The sequence below is a fragment of the Bidens hawaiensis genome, unplaced genomic scaffold (genome assembly GCF_021521415.1).
Source record: "Bidens hawaiensis isolate Kalapana, Puna unplaced genomic scaffold, B.hawaiensis_p1.1 tig00012555_1, whole genome shotgun sequence".
In the NCBI taxonomy this organism is placed as follows: domain Eukaryota; kingdom Viridiplantae; phylum Streptophyta; class Magnoliopsida; order Asterales; family Asteraceae; genus Bidens; species Bidens hawaiensis.
In genome coordinates, this window is record NW_027492028.1 from 276826 (window position 1) to 289959 (window position 13134).

At 34.3% G+C, this 13134-nt stretch overlaps 1 protein-coding gene across 1 annotated transcript; it reads right to left on the reverse strand.

Annotated features, from left to right (window-relative positions):
• Positions 1-2028: 2028 nt before the first annotated feature.
• LOC143541345 (uncharacterized) lies at positions 2029-2487 on the reverse strand. The gene has a single exon (XM_077034187.1). The coding sequence runs from the start codon at positions 2485-2487 to the stop codon at positions 2029-2031; it is 459 nt and encodes a 152-aa protein (XP_076890302.1).
• Positions 2488-13134: the final 10647 nt, after the last annotated feature.

The window sequence follows — 13134 nt, forward strand, 5'->3', positions numbered from 1 at the left end:
GCACTATGAAACTTATGCATAGAAGTTAAAATGACATAAAAATAAAAATACACGATACTCGTTAAGGCTCAATGAGACTAACCCATACAAGGCTCAAGCTTGGCTCACTTCAAAGCTATTTATCGAGTCAATCTTGAATAGCTCGCAAATTGATCGGCTCGTTAACACCCATGAATGGGAACAAGTAAGGATGATCTTCAGGAAGTTATCACCGAAAACAATGAACTACAAATTTAAGACAAACTCTTCGTCCATCTTTATTAATTTTTCACTATAAATGATTGTATGTTCTATTAATGTTCTTAATTTTCTATTGTATTGTTTAGGTTGATTGTCTTTTTTGTTTTTCTTTAATATTGGTCGTTAGAAAAAATAAATTATTAGCTAGTGACAAAATACGATACGATAATCTTTGTAGATGGATAAAGATATATTTTGTTATTTAATAGATGAGAACAAAAAGGATGGTCTGTATTGAACAAAAATAAAAAAATCCTGGTTGAATGAAGATATTATTTCATTTTCTATTTTGTAACTTATACGTATTATCCTTCTAAAACTTATGAAGCAGCGTCAAAATATCTAAATATATAGGCAGTTTATTTAAAATTTTACAACTAATTTGTTCTTATATGTATAAATTTACTTTATTAAAACTATAAAAAAATATTAAATTTAAGGAATTTTGAAACTTAAAATCATACGTAAAGAAGTAGAATGGATAAGTATAATATTCACTAGATTTTATTCCCAGTAATAGGTTTTTACATTTTTCGTTTATAATATTTATATATTCTTTTTTATTTTAATTTTATTTATTGTGAAAAAATTAATACTTCGTAATATACTTACGGTTTGATGATGAAAGGGTTTCACACATAAATAATATGTTATAACCCGTTTAAAAGCTATCTGGGTTTGGTGAGACCCATGACTTGTTTATGTTTTTGACTATAAATTTTTTTTCTTAATTATAAATGATATTTTTGTTAAATCAGATATTAATTTTTATTATATCTCTATTTTATAGGATTTTCATATCTAATATTTGATAAAATTAATTTTTTATTTAATGAGATGTTATAACCCGTTTAAGGGATATATGGGTTTGGTAAGACACATACTCGTAAATTTGGGTCAAATGCATAGAAAACATTCATTAACAAATGAAGTAATCTTGCGGCTTAATAGGAGATGACGATCACCATAACTTTTATAGATTTCGTTTAAGATTAAGATTATCTTATCAAATTGGTAATTTTCTGAATTTGAGTAACTTGAAAAAAATGAAAATCAAGGGTGACAATATTTGACCAGGCGGCACTTTTGCCATCTGTATTTATTCCTTTATTGTATTAGCTACTTTTTGTTAGTTTTGAAGCGAGATGAAATGAGTTGTCTTATGCTAAATTTGATTAGACAAACTAACTTCACACGACAAATTTATTAAAAATCCCTCATCCTTTGTTGTTATCTTCTTTCACAATGATGCATTGTTTTTATGATATGTTTTTTTTTTATTAGGTTATGTGTTATGGTGGTGGGCTTCGAAGCCCCTCTACAGTGTCACATCAGCGTCACGTGGGCACTGTGGCATCAAAGCCCCAGGGCATAATGCCCCTCTATGGTGAGGAGGCTTCGAAGCCTAACCTTTTTTCTTTTTTTTTATAAAACAAAAAAACCAATACAATAATATATAATATAAAAATAAAAAAAATACAATAATACTAAAATACAAAATAAATTAAATAAAAAAACATATAAAAAAATTAAAGCTATTTTTAGTCGTCGTCCTCGCCGTCATCTTGCTTATTACTCCAAAGATGTTCAACCAAATCCGATCGAAGGCTGAAATTCGTTTCCCTTTTTCGTGTTTTTAATAAATTAGCAAGTTTCTCATCTTCGTTTAGTGTACAGATCGGCTCTCTCATCGTTGTACTCGCCTTGGCAAATTGCTCTACCCGAGTCCTCCAATATCATATTATGCAAGATAATGCAAGTGTACATTATGTTTATTAACTTATCCATTTATAGAAAACGAGCCGGTTGTCTAATGATAGACCAACGTTTCTTTAATACACCGAATGCCATTTCGATGTCTTTTTTTGCCGACTCGTGTTTTTTCTTGAAATACTGACGTTTTTCGTCAGTTGGGCACATAAAGTTAAGAACAAACGTGGCCCACTCAGGATAAATACTGTCGACTAAATAATATCCGTATTCGTAGTTGACATCGTTCAAGGAAAATGAGGTGTCGGGTGAGACTCCGTTTGTGAGGCGGTCAAAAATAGGGGACGCATTAATCACAGCTACACCATTATTTGCACCGGGCATCCCAAAAAACGCATGCCATATCCAAAGATCAAATGATGCAGCCGCCTCAAGAATAACTGTTGGGCCATCATGATCACCCCGATGATATTGAACTTGCCAAGCAACAGGACAGGCTTCCCATTTCCAGTGCGTGCAATCGAGGCTACAAAGCATCCGGGAAAACCGTGTCTTTGTTGATGCACCTCGTATATTTTTTGTACGTCATTTTGAGTCGGCTTCCTCAAATATTTTTTATGATATAGTTGGGAAATACCTAAGTTTAACAAATCTTATAAAATTCATACTCAAAATGTTACGGTTTTGAAATAAATAATTAGAATAATAATACTCACATTCGCAGAATGTGTGAAGCGCCTCATGAGCCACTGTCTCCGACATCTGTAAATACTCTTTCATGGCGTCGCTCGTAGTCCCGTACGATAGTTGATGAATTGCCTCCGTGCTTTTTTGCATAGTTGAATATCCTGGTTTACCTCTTGCGTCCGGCCGTTGCTGGAAGAATGCATAAACGCGTTCTAAATCACCAACTATTCATAAAAATTGTTGGTGACTCATCCGAAAACGGCGCCGAAATCATTCTAAATCAAAAGTCGCGTCCGGCGAAAAATAATCTTTCATCAACTGGTCATGCACACCTACGGGATCCCGTTGAAGATGAGGCCGTCTTTTTAGTGGTTGTGAGCTTTGTCATTGCTGGACTACGAGTTGGGCAGCCTCTAGAACGACACTAAATATCACTTCATCCTCTGAATCCGAATTGGAAATATCGTCGATATCGGGCTGGAAGTCGAGTGTCAAAGATGAGTCGGAATACATATTTGGGGAGAAAGTTTTATAAAGTTTAAATAGGAGAATGGGATGTTTGTAGAGATTGGATGAATGGTGTGTGTGTGTGTATGTACTTTATATTATTTAAATTTGATTTTTTTAACTGTAATATATCCTTTTGGGGGGGGGGACCCCATCATCCCCACCTTCCGCGCCCGCCTTCCCCTTCATTGATAACCCACCGCGCCCCCCGGCGGTGTGCGCAGCCCCACCGCGCCCTTCTCCCCCCTCCATGACGCCCATAACGACTAGCCTTATAGGAATAAACTAATGATAAATCGGTAGAAAGAACTTTTAATGGGTATACATCATTTTGAGAAATTATCAAAACTGATGCACATCAACCGAAATTGTGTTGGTGTATTAATCTTACTAATATATTAAAGCAAGATAATTCTTTTCACATGTTCTTATTCTAGCCTATCCACATAGAATTCCATGTAATCACATTTCCATATCAATAATTTCCACATATTCACAATTATTTTTAATCCACTAAATTAAAATCAGCATTCCAATTTAATTCAATTAATTCTACAATTAAATATATTTATTCAAATTAATGCAATTAACTATATGATTAAGACTATTTATTCCAACTAATAACCACATTGTCAAATGTATATCTTTCTTTTTAAGTTTATGTTTCATTTAAATCTATTTATTCAAATTAATGCAATTAACTCCATGATTAAGTTTATTTATGTCAATTAATAACCAGCTTGTCAATAATTTAATTTACTCTTGAGGAAAGAAGAAGAGCCGGTGAATGGTGATCAAACCAAATGTTCTTTAAGTTTTATTTATTTATTTATTTATTAAGAAATGACATGAAACATGTTATAAAAATATAGATATCTTTGAAAATTATTTATAAAAAACACTCTAAAAGAAAAAAGAAAAAAGAAAAAAACGATCTTTAGAACAATTAGGAACATTTAAAAAATTAAATAAAGCTGTTTGCAAAGAGATTTTCGGAAACTTAATGTGATACAGTTTAAAGCTGGTATGTATTTGTAAACTTAGTTTTCAATTAATATTACAAAATCTTATAGTAATATGTGTTTTTTATTTTTTTCAGGTCTAATGGTTCATTTATGTTATATTATTTCCTATTCATTGCATTGTTTATTTATAAAGTATTTTCTTTTTATGTTATAGACATAGTTTAACATTTTTTGTAACATCTGAGGGTAAAAAACTTATGTCAAATATTTGTGTTGACCGAATGCGTAGTTTATATTTTATATTGTTTGTTGAAATGTTTTCCACCCGTGTGTAACACGGGCTATTATCCTAGTGCAAAACTATTACAAATGTACTGATCACTTGATCTACAACAATTTTTATAACATTGATTCTCCAATATTGTTACATGGAAGTAGCCCGCTCATATAAAAAATACATTGAAGTAGCATAGAAAATAGTTCGTCAAGTTTTTCGTAAAACCTTTTTTTATTTTACCAAAATCATATTTTTAGCTCAACTATCGTGTGATACGTCTGATCTAAATTTACTAATAAATGAAAATAAAGATGATGTGGCAATCCCACATTTCTCATTCATTCTACATATTCATGGATTTTTGGGTAAAACCATTTTGTTAAATGGGTTATAATTTCCTTTATAATCTTTTATCTCATTTATCATATCTATCAATGGGTTTTGGGCAAAACCATTTTGTTAAATGGGTTATAATTTCCTTTCTAATCTTATATCTCATTTATTATATCTATTCATGGGTCATGGGTCAAAATAATTTTAACAAAAGGGTTATAATTTCCTTTATAATTCTCTAATTCCTTATCTTATTTATCCTACATATCCATGGGCCATTGGTCAAAATAATTTTAACAAATGAGTTATAATTTCTTTTCTAATTTTATAATCTCTCATCTCATTCAGTAAAGTTATTCATGGGTAATGGGTCAAAACAGTTTTATCAAATGTTGTATATTGTTGTAAACTTGTAATGGTTCATCGCATTCTAATTTCTAAATTTGAGATTATAGACTTCTTATTATTTGTAGTATATATTTTATTTTATTTTTCTTACCTTTAATTTTGTTCATGTCTTTCAAAAAAAGGTGTCTTATTTATTTTTATTATTTAACATATCCTATGTAATGCACGGGTTCAAACTCTAGTAATACATATAGAGAAAACTATTAGAATTTGGTAAGGACGTAAGTTTAAAAAATTATATATATATATATTATATTTTTCAACTTTAATAACACACTCTAAATCACTATTCATTGAAATGCCATATCAAAAAGTGTACTACTAGACATTTGCACTCTTGCTTACATGCTCACATGTGTTGTGGCATGTGTTCTTACCTCCTCCTTCCAGGTATACGGTCTCTCTCCTCTTTAACAAAATAAATCACAGCCACTATTTACTCTGTTCTCTTTTCATTCGAGTGACAGCTAGTGCTCTCTCTCTCTCTCTCTCTCTCTCTCTGGTATCCCCACTACTGTCAAGCTCTATTTGAAAACCTTAGGTCACGGTGGTGTTTTTTTTTGGAAACCCTGGGTGGCAGTGGTGGTCTGGTGGTGTTTTTCGGAGGTTGTACATGACCGACCAATCTACTGCTTTTGGGTTCTCTTTAGAAACCCTAGGTGATGGTGGCGGTGGTCCGGTGGTGTTTTACGGCGGCTGTACATGCCAATAGTGTGTGTATATATATTATATTTTTCAATTTTGGTAACACACTATAAATCATTGCTCATTGAAATGCTTTATAAACAAAAATCGAGCATTAATCGGTGTGTGTCACCGCTCATCACTTCCACACCTAGTTTCGGTTGGTTGGTCACTAATTTTGGGTTTATCAGATGTGTTAAAGGATTCAAATAGGGGTGGCAAATGGGTTGGGTTGGGTCAAAGCGAGGCATGGGTTGGAACGGGTTAGGGTCGGAATGGGTTAATTAAAAAAATGATGTTTTGGTTCGGGTCGGACAGGTTAGGGTCAATGGTTTCGAGTTGGAACGGGTCCAAATCAGAATGGGTCAAAACGGGTCTCGGGTCTTTTTTTTTTTTTGAACCAGGACAACGGAGGAAACATTTTTGTTTTTTTACATTTTTTATTTTCGATTTATGTTTTGAGTTATAATTTTTTAAGACCAAAAACCCCTTAAAAACATCCAAAAAAAAATATAGAATCATAACTCAAAATATAAATCGAAAATAAAAAATGAAAAAAAAATTCTTACGTTGTCCTTGTAAAAAAACACGATTCGAAACCCGTTTTAGCCCGTTCTGACCCGAACCTGTTGACCCGATAAATGAGCTGACACTGAAACGGAAAACCAAACTGAACCGAACTAATCGAAACCGAAAACATCGATTAAACCGAAACTAAAAAACTAAAACCTTAACAGAAATGAAATTGAAAAAACCGACCAAAACGAAACAAAAAATTGAAAACGAATCCAAAATCGAACAAAAAGAAACAAAAGAAACAGAAACCCAACCCGTCCAGTGCGAAACCTCGTGTCGGCTCGAAACCTGATCCGAGCCAAAACCTAAACCAACCTCGTTCCGGTCCAAAACCCATTTCAACTCGGACTTGCCACTTTCCCTTAAGACACTAACCCACATCGACCTATTTCTTTAAATTTGCCAACCCATCTTGACCCGAAAATAAGAGGGTGGAAATTCAAGTGATTTATTTATTTTGACCCATTTAGTTAAAATCTACGACCCAAACCAACCCATATAATTTTTAAAGCAACCTAAATTAGCCCATTTAAAATGGTTTTGATTAAGATTACCACCTCATAAATTCAACCTCAGTTGCATTGAATTGAAGAAGAAACCGATTGTATGGTTAACAATTTTTTTTTAATTAATGATAAATCCAATATAAAGAATCGTTGGGCTATGATGGCATTATTGCACTCACATGTCTTTGAGTCCATCCACTGTTAGGCTGAGAGGTGTGGGGGGCTCTAACGGGGGCGCGAGTAGGGGCTCCAGCCAATAATATTGTGACGTGTGGCAGAGAGAGAAACTGGATAAGGTGGGTGTTGGAGCCCCCGCTGGAGCCCCTGGCCCTGGTGTGGAGGGGCTCCAGCAGGGGCTCCAGCGGATTTTTTTTTTATTTTTTTATAAATATATTCAAAAAACGTATTATTAAAAAAACTCATAAATTATTAAAAAAAACACACATTAAAAAAAACACATTAATATCTAAAAATAAAATAAAAATTAAAGTACTAAAAAAAACATTATTCTTATTCTTTGGCTTGGTCTTCTTCGATAAACCTCTTTCGGATACGTTCCTTTTGCTTTTCCATCAGCATTTGATCGACCGGATTTAGGTTACTGAAGTCTCTTGTAAGGAAGTCCAAATCTCTCATTCGACTTTTTTCCTTTTTGTCATTAGAGACCACCTCCATGGTTTTGTTGAATTTATTGAGGGATTCAACAAGATCGACGATGTTTATGGCTCCCCCCTCAGCCGGTTTTTTCCCCTTGGCGTCCTGTCCCAATGGCCGCCTCCTCGGCGGTGAAGACGTTTCCTCCCCCGCAATGTTTAGGTCGAATCCAACGCGGCAATCCGACCCAGCGGAAGTGCTATACGCTCCAGACGAACTAGTTTTAGTCCGTTTCGGCCCTACTTCCGCATCATGGTCCGGCGCCACAAGCTCAATCCACTTGGAACACCTTTTCAACCTCTCCCACAACTTTAAATCGTCCCACGTCTTCACCGTCCCATACCTCCGCAAACACTCCTGCCTCCACTCTTCGACAGTGAAATTGTAAACCGCCAAATCATCACTGCCACTTGGTCTCATACGACCGGCGTTCCTGTTGAAAAGATTAGTAAACAAGCCGACAAATTTTCTGATTTCGGACCACCGACCCGAAATTATATCGGCGTTTCGCTCTGTACTCCCAACGAGCGTATAGAACGTCTCCCTAACCTTTGTCCAAAAAACCTTGCTTTTTTGGTAGTCGGCTGCAAAATGAATAATTAAATTAGATTTCCAGTTAACTTTTTTATTTAACTTTTTTATTAAAAATCATTTTTAAAAACGTTAAAACAATTACCGCAACGCCGATCCTCAGAAATGACCATCCAAGCCCGACACAAGGCTTCCTTCTCATCCGATGACCACGGAGTGGTTTTCCGTTTCGTCCTCGGAGTCGAAGCCGGTCCCGGCCCGTCCGTTGCAAGTTGTTTTTTCCGGTGGACGCGTCTTCTTGCTCCCGTAGCATCACCGTGTGATTCTTGTGTATCTGGAACAACAAAGTTAGGAGACGGTTGTATGTTGGATGGTTGAAAGCCGGATGTTTCTTGCGGCCCCGAATAAAACATCGATTGGTCTGGTGACGACCATAAATCGTCGTAACTATAATCTGAATCTAGGTTTGGGTACCAATTTCCAGACATTTTTGGGTATTATATAGGAGTTTGGGATATTATATAAGGGTTTGTAAGGTGAAATTGTGTTTTGATATGGTTGAAATGGGAGTAATTTGGGGTATTATATAGAGGTTTTAAGGGTTTTTTTTTTTAAAATCGGAGCTCCAACGGCTCTTTTGGGCGGGCCCAACGGCTCTTTCTCTCTCTTCTCCCGCGACCACACTCACGCCTGCCTGGATTTCCGCGCTCGCGCCCCGGCTCGCGCCCCGGTGGTGTGGGGTTAGCGCCCCCAGGCGCGAGCGGAGGGGCTCTCGCGCCCAGGTTTGCGCCCCACACCCCTCAGCCTTATTCATTGTTGGTGGTGTTTAGTTAGGCTTTGCGGTTGCTACGTTGTTGCGAATTTTGGGTTGTCTATAGCAACTGCAGATTTGCAACGCGTGGGGTTCTAGGTTATGATGATTGTTTATGTAAACTTTGATGTGATGTGATGATTACAAGTTGAAATGATGAGACTATTAATCATGTTAGTGCCGGTTGTTTTTTAGTGTTTATGGGTTGAATGGTGTTCAAGGTTGTTATCTAATTAGTTTTTTACCCTTGATTTATTTTAACTCATTTGTGATATGATGATGGTTTGAAACAAATATGAGCGCATCTGATGTCGGTCCGGTGCAACTCCTTTTTTTATGACAAATTCGAGCACATCCAAAGCTTGGATGTAGTTTAGTGGTTATAATTGTGGCCTACATGTTTCAATGTTTCACTATGATTAAGCTCTGTTGTTTGGAACGGCAACGCATGTTACAACGGTAACGGAGATCTGAGTCTTTTTTTTATTGTAACTCATTTGTGTTATGATGACAGTTTGAGATCTGAGCACATCAAATGTTTCTGAATGCTGATCAAATTTTGAAGTGAAAAAAAGCAGTACTTATATTGTTTATGTAATATCAAACTGTTATGAATCGAATCTTATGAAGAAACTAATTAGCTTTGGTTTGCATTTTAATTCTTAAGTTCTATAACATGATCAATCAAAAGTGGTGCAACAAATGGAAGCATTTTCTAAAAGGAATAGTATGTATGATGATGTTTCGTTATTTGGAACGGTAACATATGTCTCAACCGTTAAACCATAACGGAGACCTGAGCCTCAAATAATTTAATTCACTCCTTTTTTTTTGGTTTCCTTGCATATTTCAAATGTTAAGAGTTTCTTTCCTTTGTCACATACCTATAACAACCACCTAGCTCATGTTATGTTTCCGAATCAATTCAAGGTGAATGGTTTTTGCGGGCTTTATAAATGTAAAAGCTGTCGAAACCGAGCGTTACATATCTTAACTACTCCCACCGCAACTCATGTTATGTTTCCGAATCAATTCAAGGTGAATGGTTTTTGCGGGCTTTATAAATGTAAAAGCTGTCGAAACCGAGCGTTACATATCTTAACTACTCCCACGGCAACGCGATGGGTATGAATACTAGTAATTAGGGATGAGCTCGGTACCGTACCGGTATCGACTGGTACCGGTACGGAAAATACCGATCCCAGAAATCGGCAAATCTTGGTATCGGTACCGGTATCGAAAAAAATCGGTTCGGTACCGGTACGGTACCGGGACGGTACCAGTATTAAAGGTAAAAATTCGGTAGCGTACCGTACCGGTATCGGTACCGTACCAATCCCAAAACTCAAAACTTTGGTACCGATTCGGTACCGACGGTACCAAATCCGTACCGATTTCGATACCAATTTTGCTCATCCCTACTAGTAATATATAGAAAGGAATTATGCATCGGTATTTATGTTATAGAAGTAGTGTATCAATATCAGATAAGCATTTTACCAACGTAAGGACAGACTAAAAATATTCGAAAGACATGTATTAAAGATGATTTAACAAACGTTTCATCTGTCTATTCTAATAAAGTAAAATAAATATGGACACCTGTCATGTTTTGGTTAATTTTTACAATTTTTTTCCCATCATAAATCAATAATTATTCACTTTTCTTTTACACTATATTTATATAATATTTATGTATTTTTATAAATATAAATATTAACACATTTTTTTACTATATATTTCAAAATACTCGGTGAATTCTAAAAATCAACAACAAATCATGTTTCTCAAATGAAAATTGTTTTGGATCTTTTGTGGAAGTTAGACTTGATTTTATGGGTCAAAAGTTGGTAAATAGATTGTTTGGTACAAGTTAACTACATTTACGTCAAAATTTGTTACAGGTCAAAAATGAAAATTTTGAATATTTTTAAAAGTTTGAGAATGTAAAATAGATTTGTCGTCAAATTTGTTATGGGTTCAAAATGTTGACTTTAAAATGTAAAAGGTATGAAAGTTATAATTTTAAACATGATTCGGGTTTCAAGTTTATTTTTAAGGACATTTTTTGAAAATATTCAAAAGGTTCGGGATTTGGTAAATTGATTATTTTTCCCTCAACTATTAAAATTTAAGAAAAGATTGCGAAGACTTTCAACATGCTACCCCCATGCCTATCAATGCTTCTAACTTTTATCAAATTCGAAATATTTTTATGGTGTAGCTCAGAAAAACATAGTTCTTGAAGAACATGCATTGCTACAATTTAATATCCTACTTTTCTTTGATGGGTGGTAAATTGATAAATATATCAATAAAGGTAACGCCTCTTTTGTATTTAGGCTGAGTGGTTAGAACTACAATCGTATGAGAAGTCTTATTTTCGAAATTGGTTCATAACCAAAATTCTTTTAATTATCCATATATGACACCGAGAATGATATTTCAATAGAAAGAAGCATTCTCGGGTACGATTTTGCACGAGCATTTTTTTTAATTAAGTTCATTTAAAAAAATCATTTTGTGATATAAATAAAATCAATTTATGTACACATTGTATAGATACAAACATAGATGCAATACATGTTTTTTTATATACGCTATGTAATTATTTGTTTTACTTATAATTTTATAATTTAAATTATTCTGTGTGTGACACGGGCTCTAAAACTAGTGTCTTTATATAAAAATAGGGCATCAATTTTCTTATATTTTTACTCTTGACTGTTGAGCTATTGTGCATCGCTCTCTTGTCTCTTCTTTTATACACTTGTCCAGTGGCGGACTCAGGATTTTTATTCAACGTTTCAGATTTGTTGTTATTCGAGTCAGGTCGATAAGAGAAATATAATAAAAAACAATGTCGTAATAAAAAAAAAATATGATCATTAGTCATTAGAAAACTCACAAAATACGATGTCATTTAAAACGAGAAAAAAAAACATTACAAAATTTTTAAAGTTGTCACCTACTACTTTCATATGTTGAAAACAAACCGTTACATCTTCGACCGTCACATTGGCAAAAAAAAAAAACTCAGCATACAATTACCAATATAAAATCAGTGTTTGAACCAGAATATTTCAATCAAAGGGTCACAACATAAACATTTTTTTTTTGATAACTAAACCTCTAAACCATGCAATTACCTTAATATTTTTTTTTATCAAAAGATTAGTTTGAATTTTTTTACCGTAATATCCTAATAATATGCCTCTAAATAACCAAAAAATATTCAACTTTAACTATATATAGGGTTAAACAAAAAATACGAAAAAGTCAAGTAAATTCAATAAATCTAAACGTAAACAGTAAAAATTATTCTTCAATTATACGCTTTGTTAAAAGGATAGGAAAACTTTAAAATAAAAACAAAAGAGAAAAAACGAACAAAGTTAATAAATGTTAAACGTAAATAAACTAATAACCTAATAATTTATAAACTAAGAGTTAAATGGAAAAAATAACTAATAAATAAATAACTTTTAAACTAATGGTTAATTAATCCAATTTCTAAAAAGAAAAACTAAAAATAAAAATTGATGTGCATCATTTTAAATAGTGTGCAGCAAACACAAACACAAACACAAATACAGGGGCTATACATCGAGTGGCTAAAAGGGTCATAAAATAGGTTGTAAGCAAGCATTTATTATTTCTATTGTGAAAACAAAAAGAGAAAAGATTGAAGACTTAAATGGCTCGAACTCACTTGTTGAAGAGGGGACTTACCATTACACCAACCGAACATATGTACCGTGTCTTCTTTCTACTAATTTATATGGAATCTTTTAAAAATTTAATATACCACCTCTATAAAATTTTTAAAAAATATTTATGTCTCGAGACCTCAATACTTTTTATGTGGGTTCGCCCCTGCACTTGTCACCATAAAATTCTTTTTGATCAACCATAATTTTTCTTACTAAATCACTTTTTGTTAAGGCTCTGGTTATCCACACACCTTTTGATTTATACACACCCCCTTTCAAATGGCTTTCATACAATCATATAACCCCTATACGATCGTATGTAAGGTGTGAGAATAACCAATAGGTGTATTGAAGAGGTAGGTCACAGCAGAGCCCAGTTGGACCCGCAAGACTCACCTTAAACAGGAACGTCTGCGCAGAGACCAACTGGATCCGCAGGACCAACCATGCTCAGAGAAGTGACGTCCTTACGCGCAGTATGCAAGCTGGTCCCGCAGGAAATGCCTCCCATGGTGAAGGACTCCGCCTGTTC

Excerpts from the sequence above, each read along its gene's own strand:
- LOC143541345 (XM_077034187.1), bottom strand. The coding sequence starts at position 2,487 with ATGCTTTGTAGCCTCGATTGCACGCACTGGAAATGGGAAGCCTGTCCT.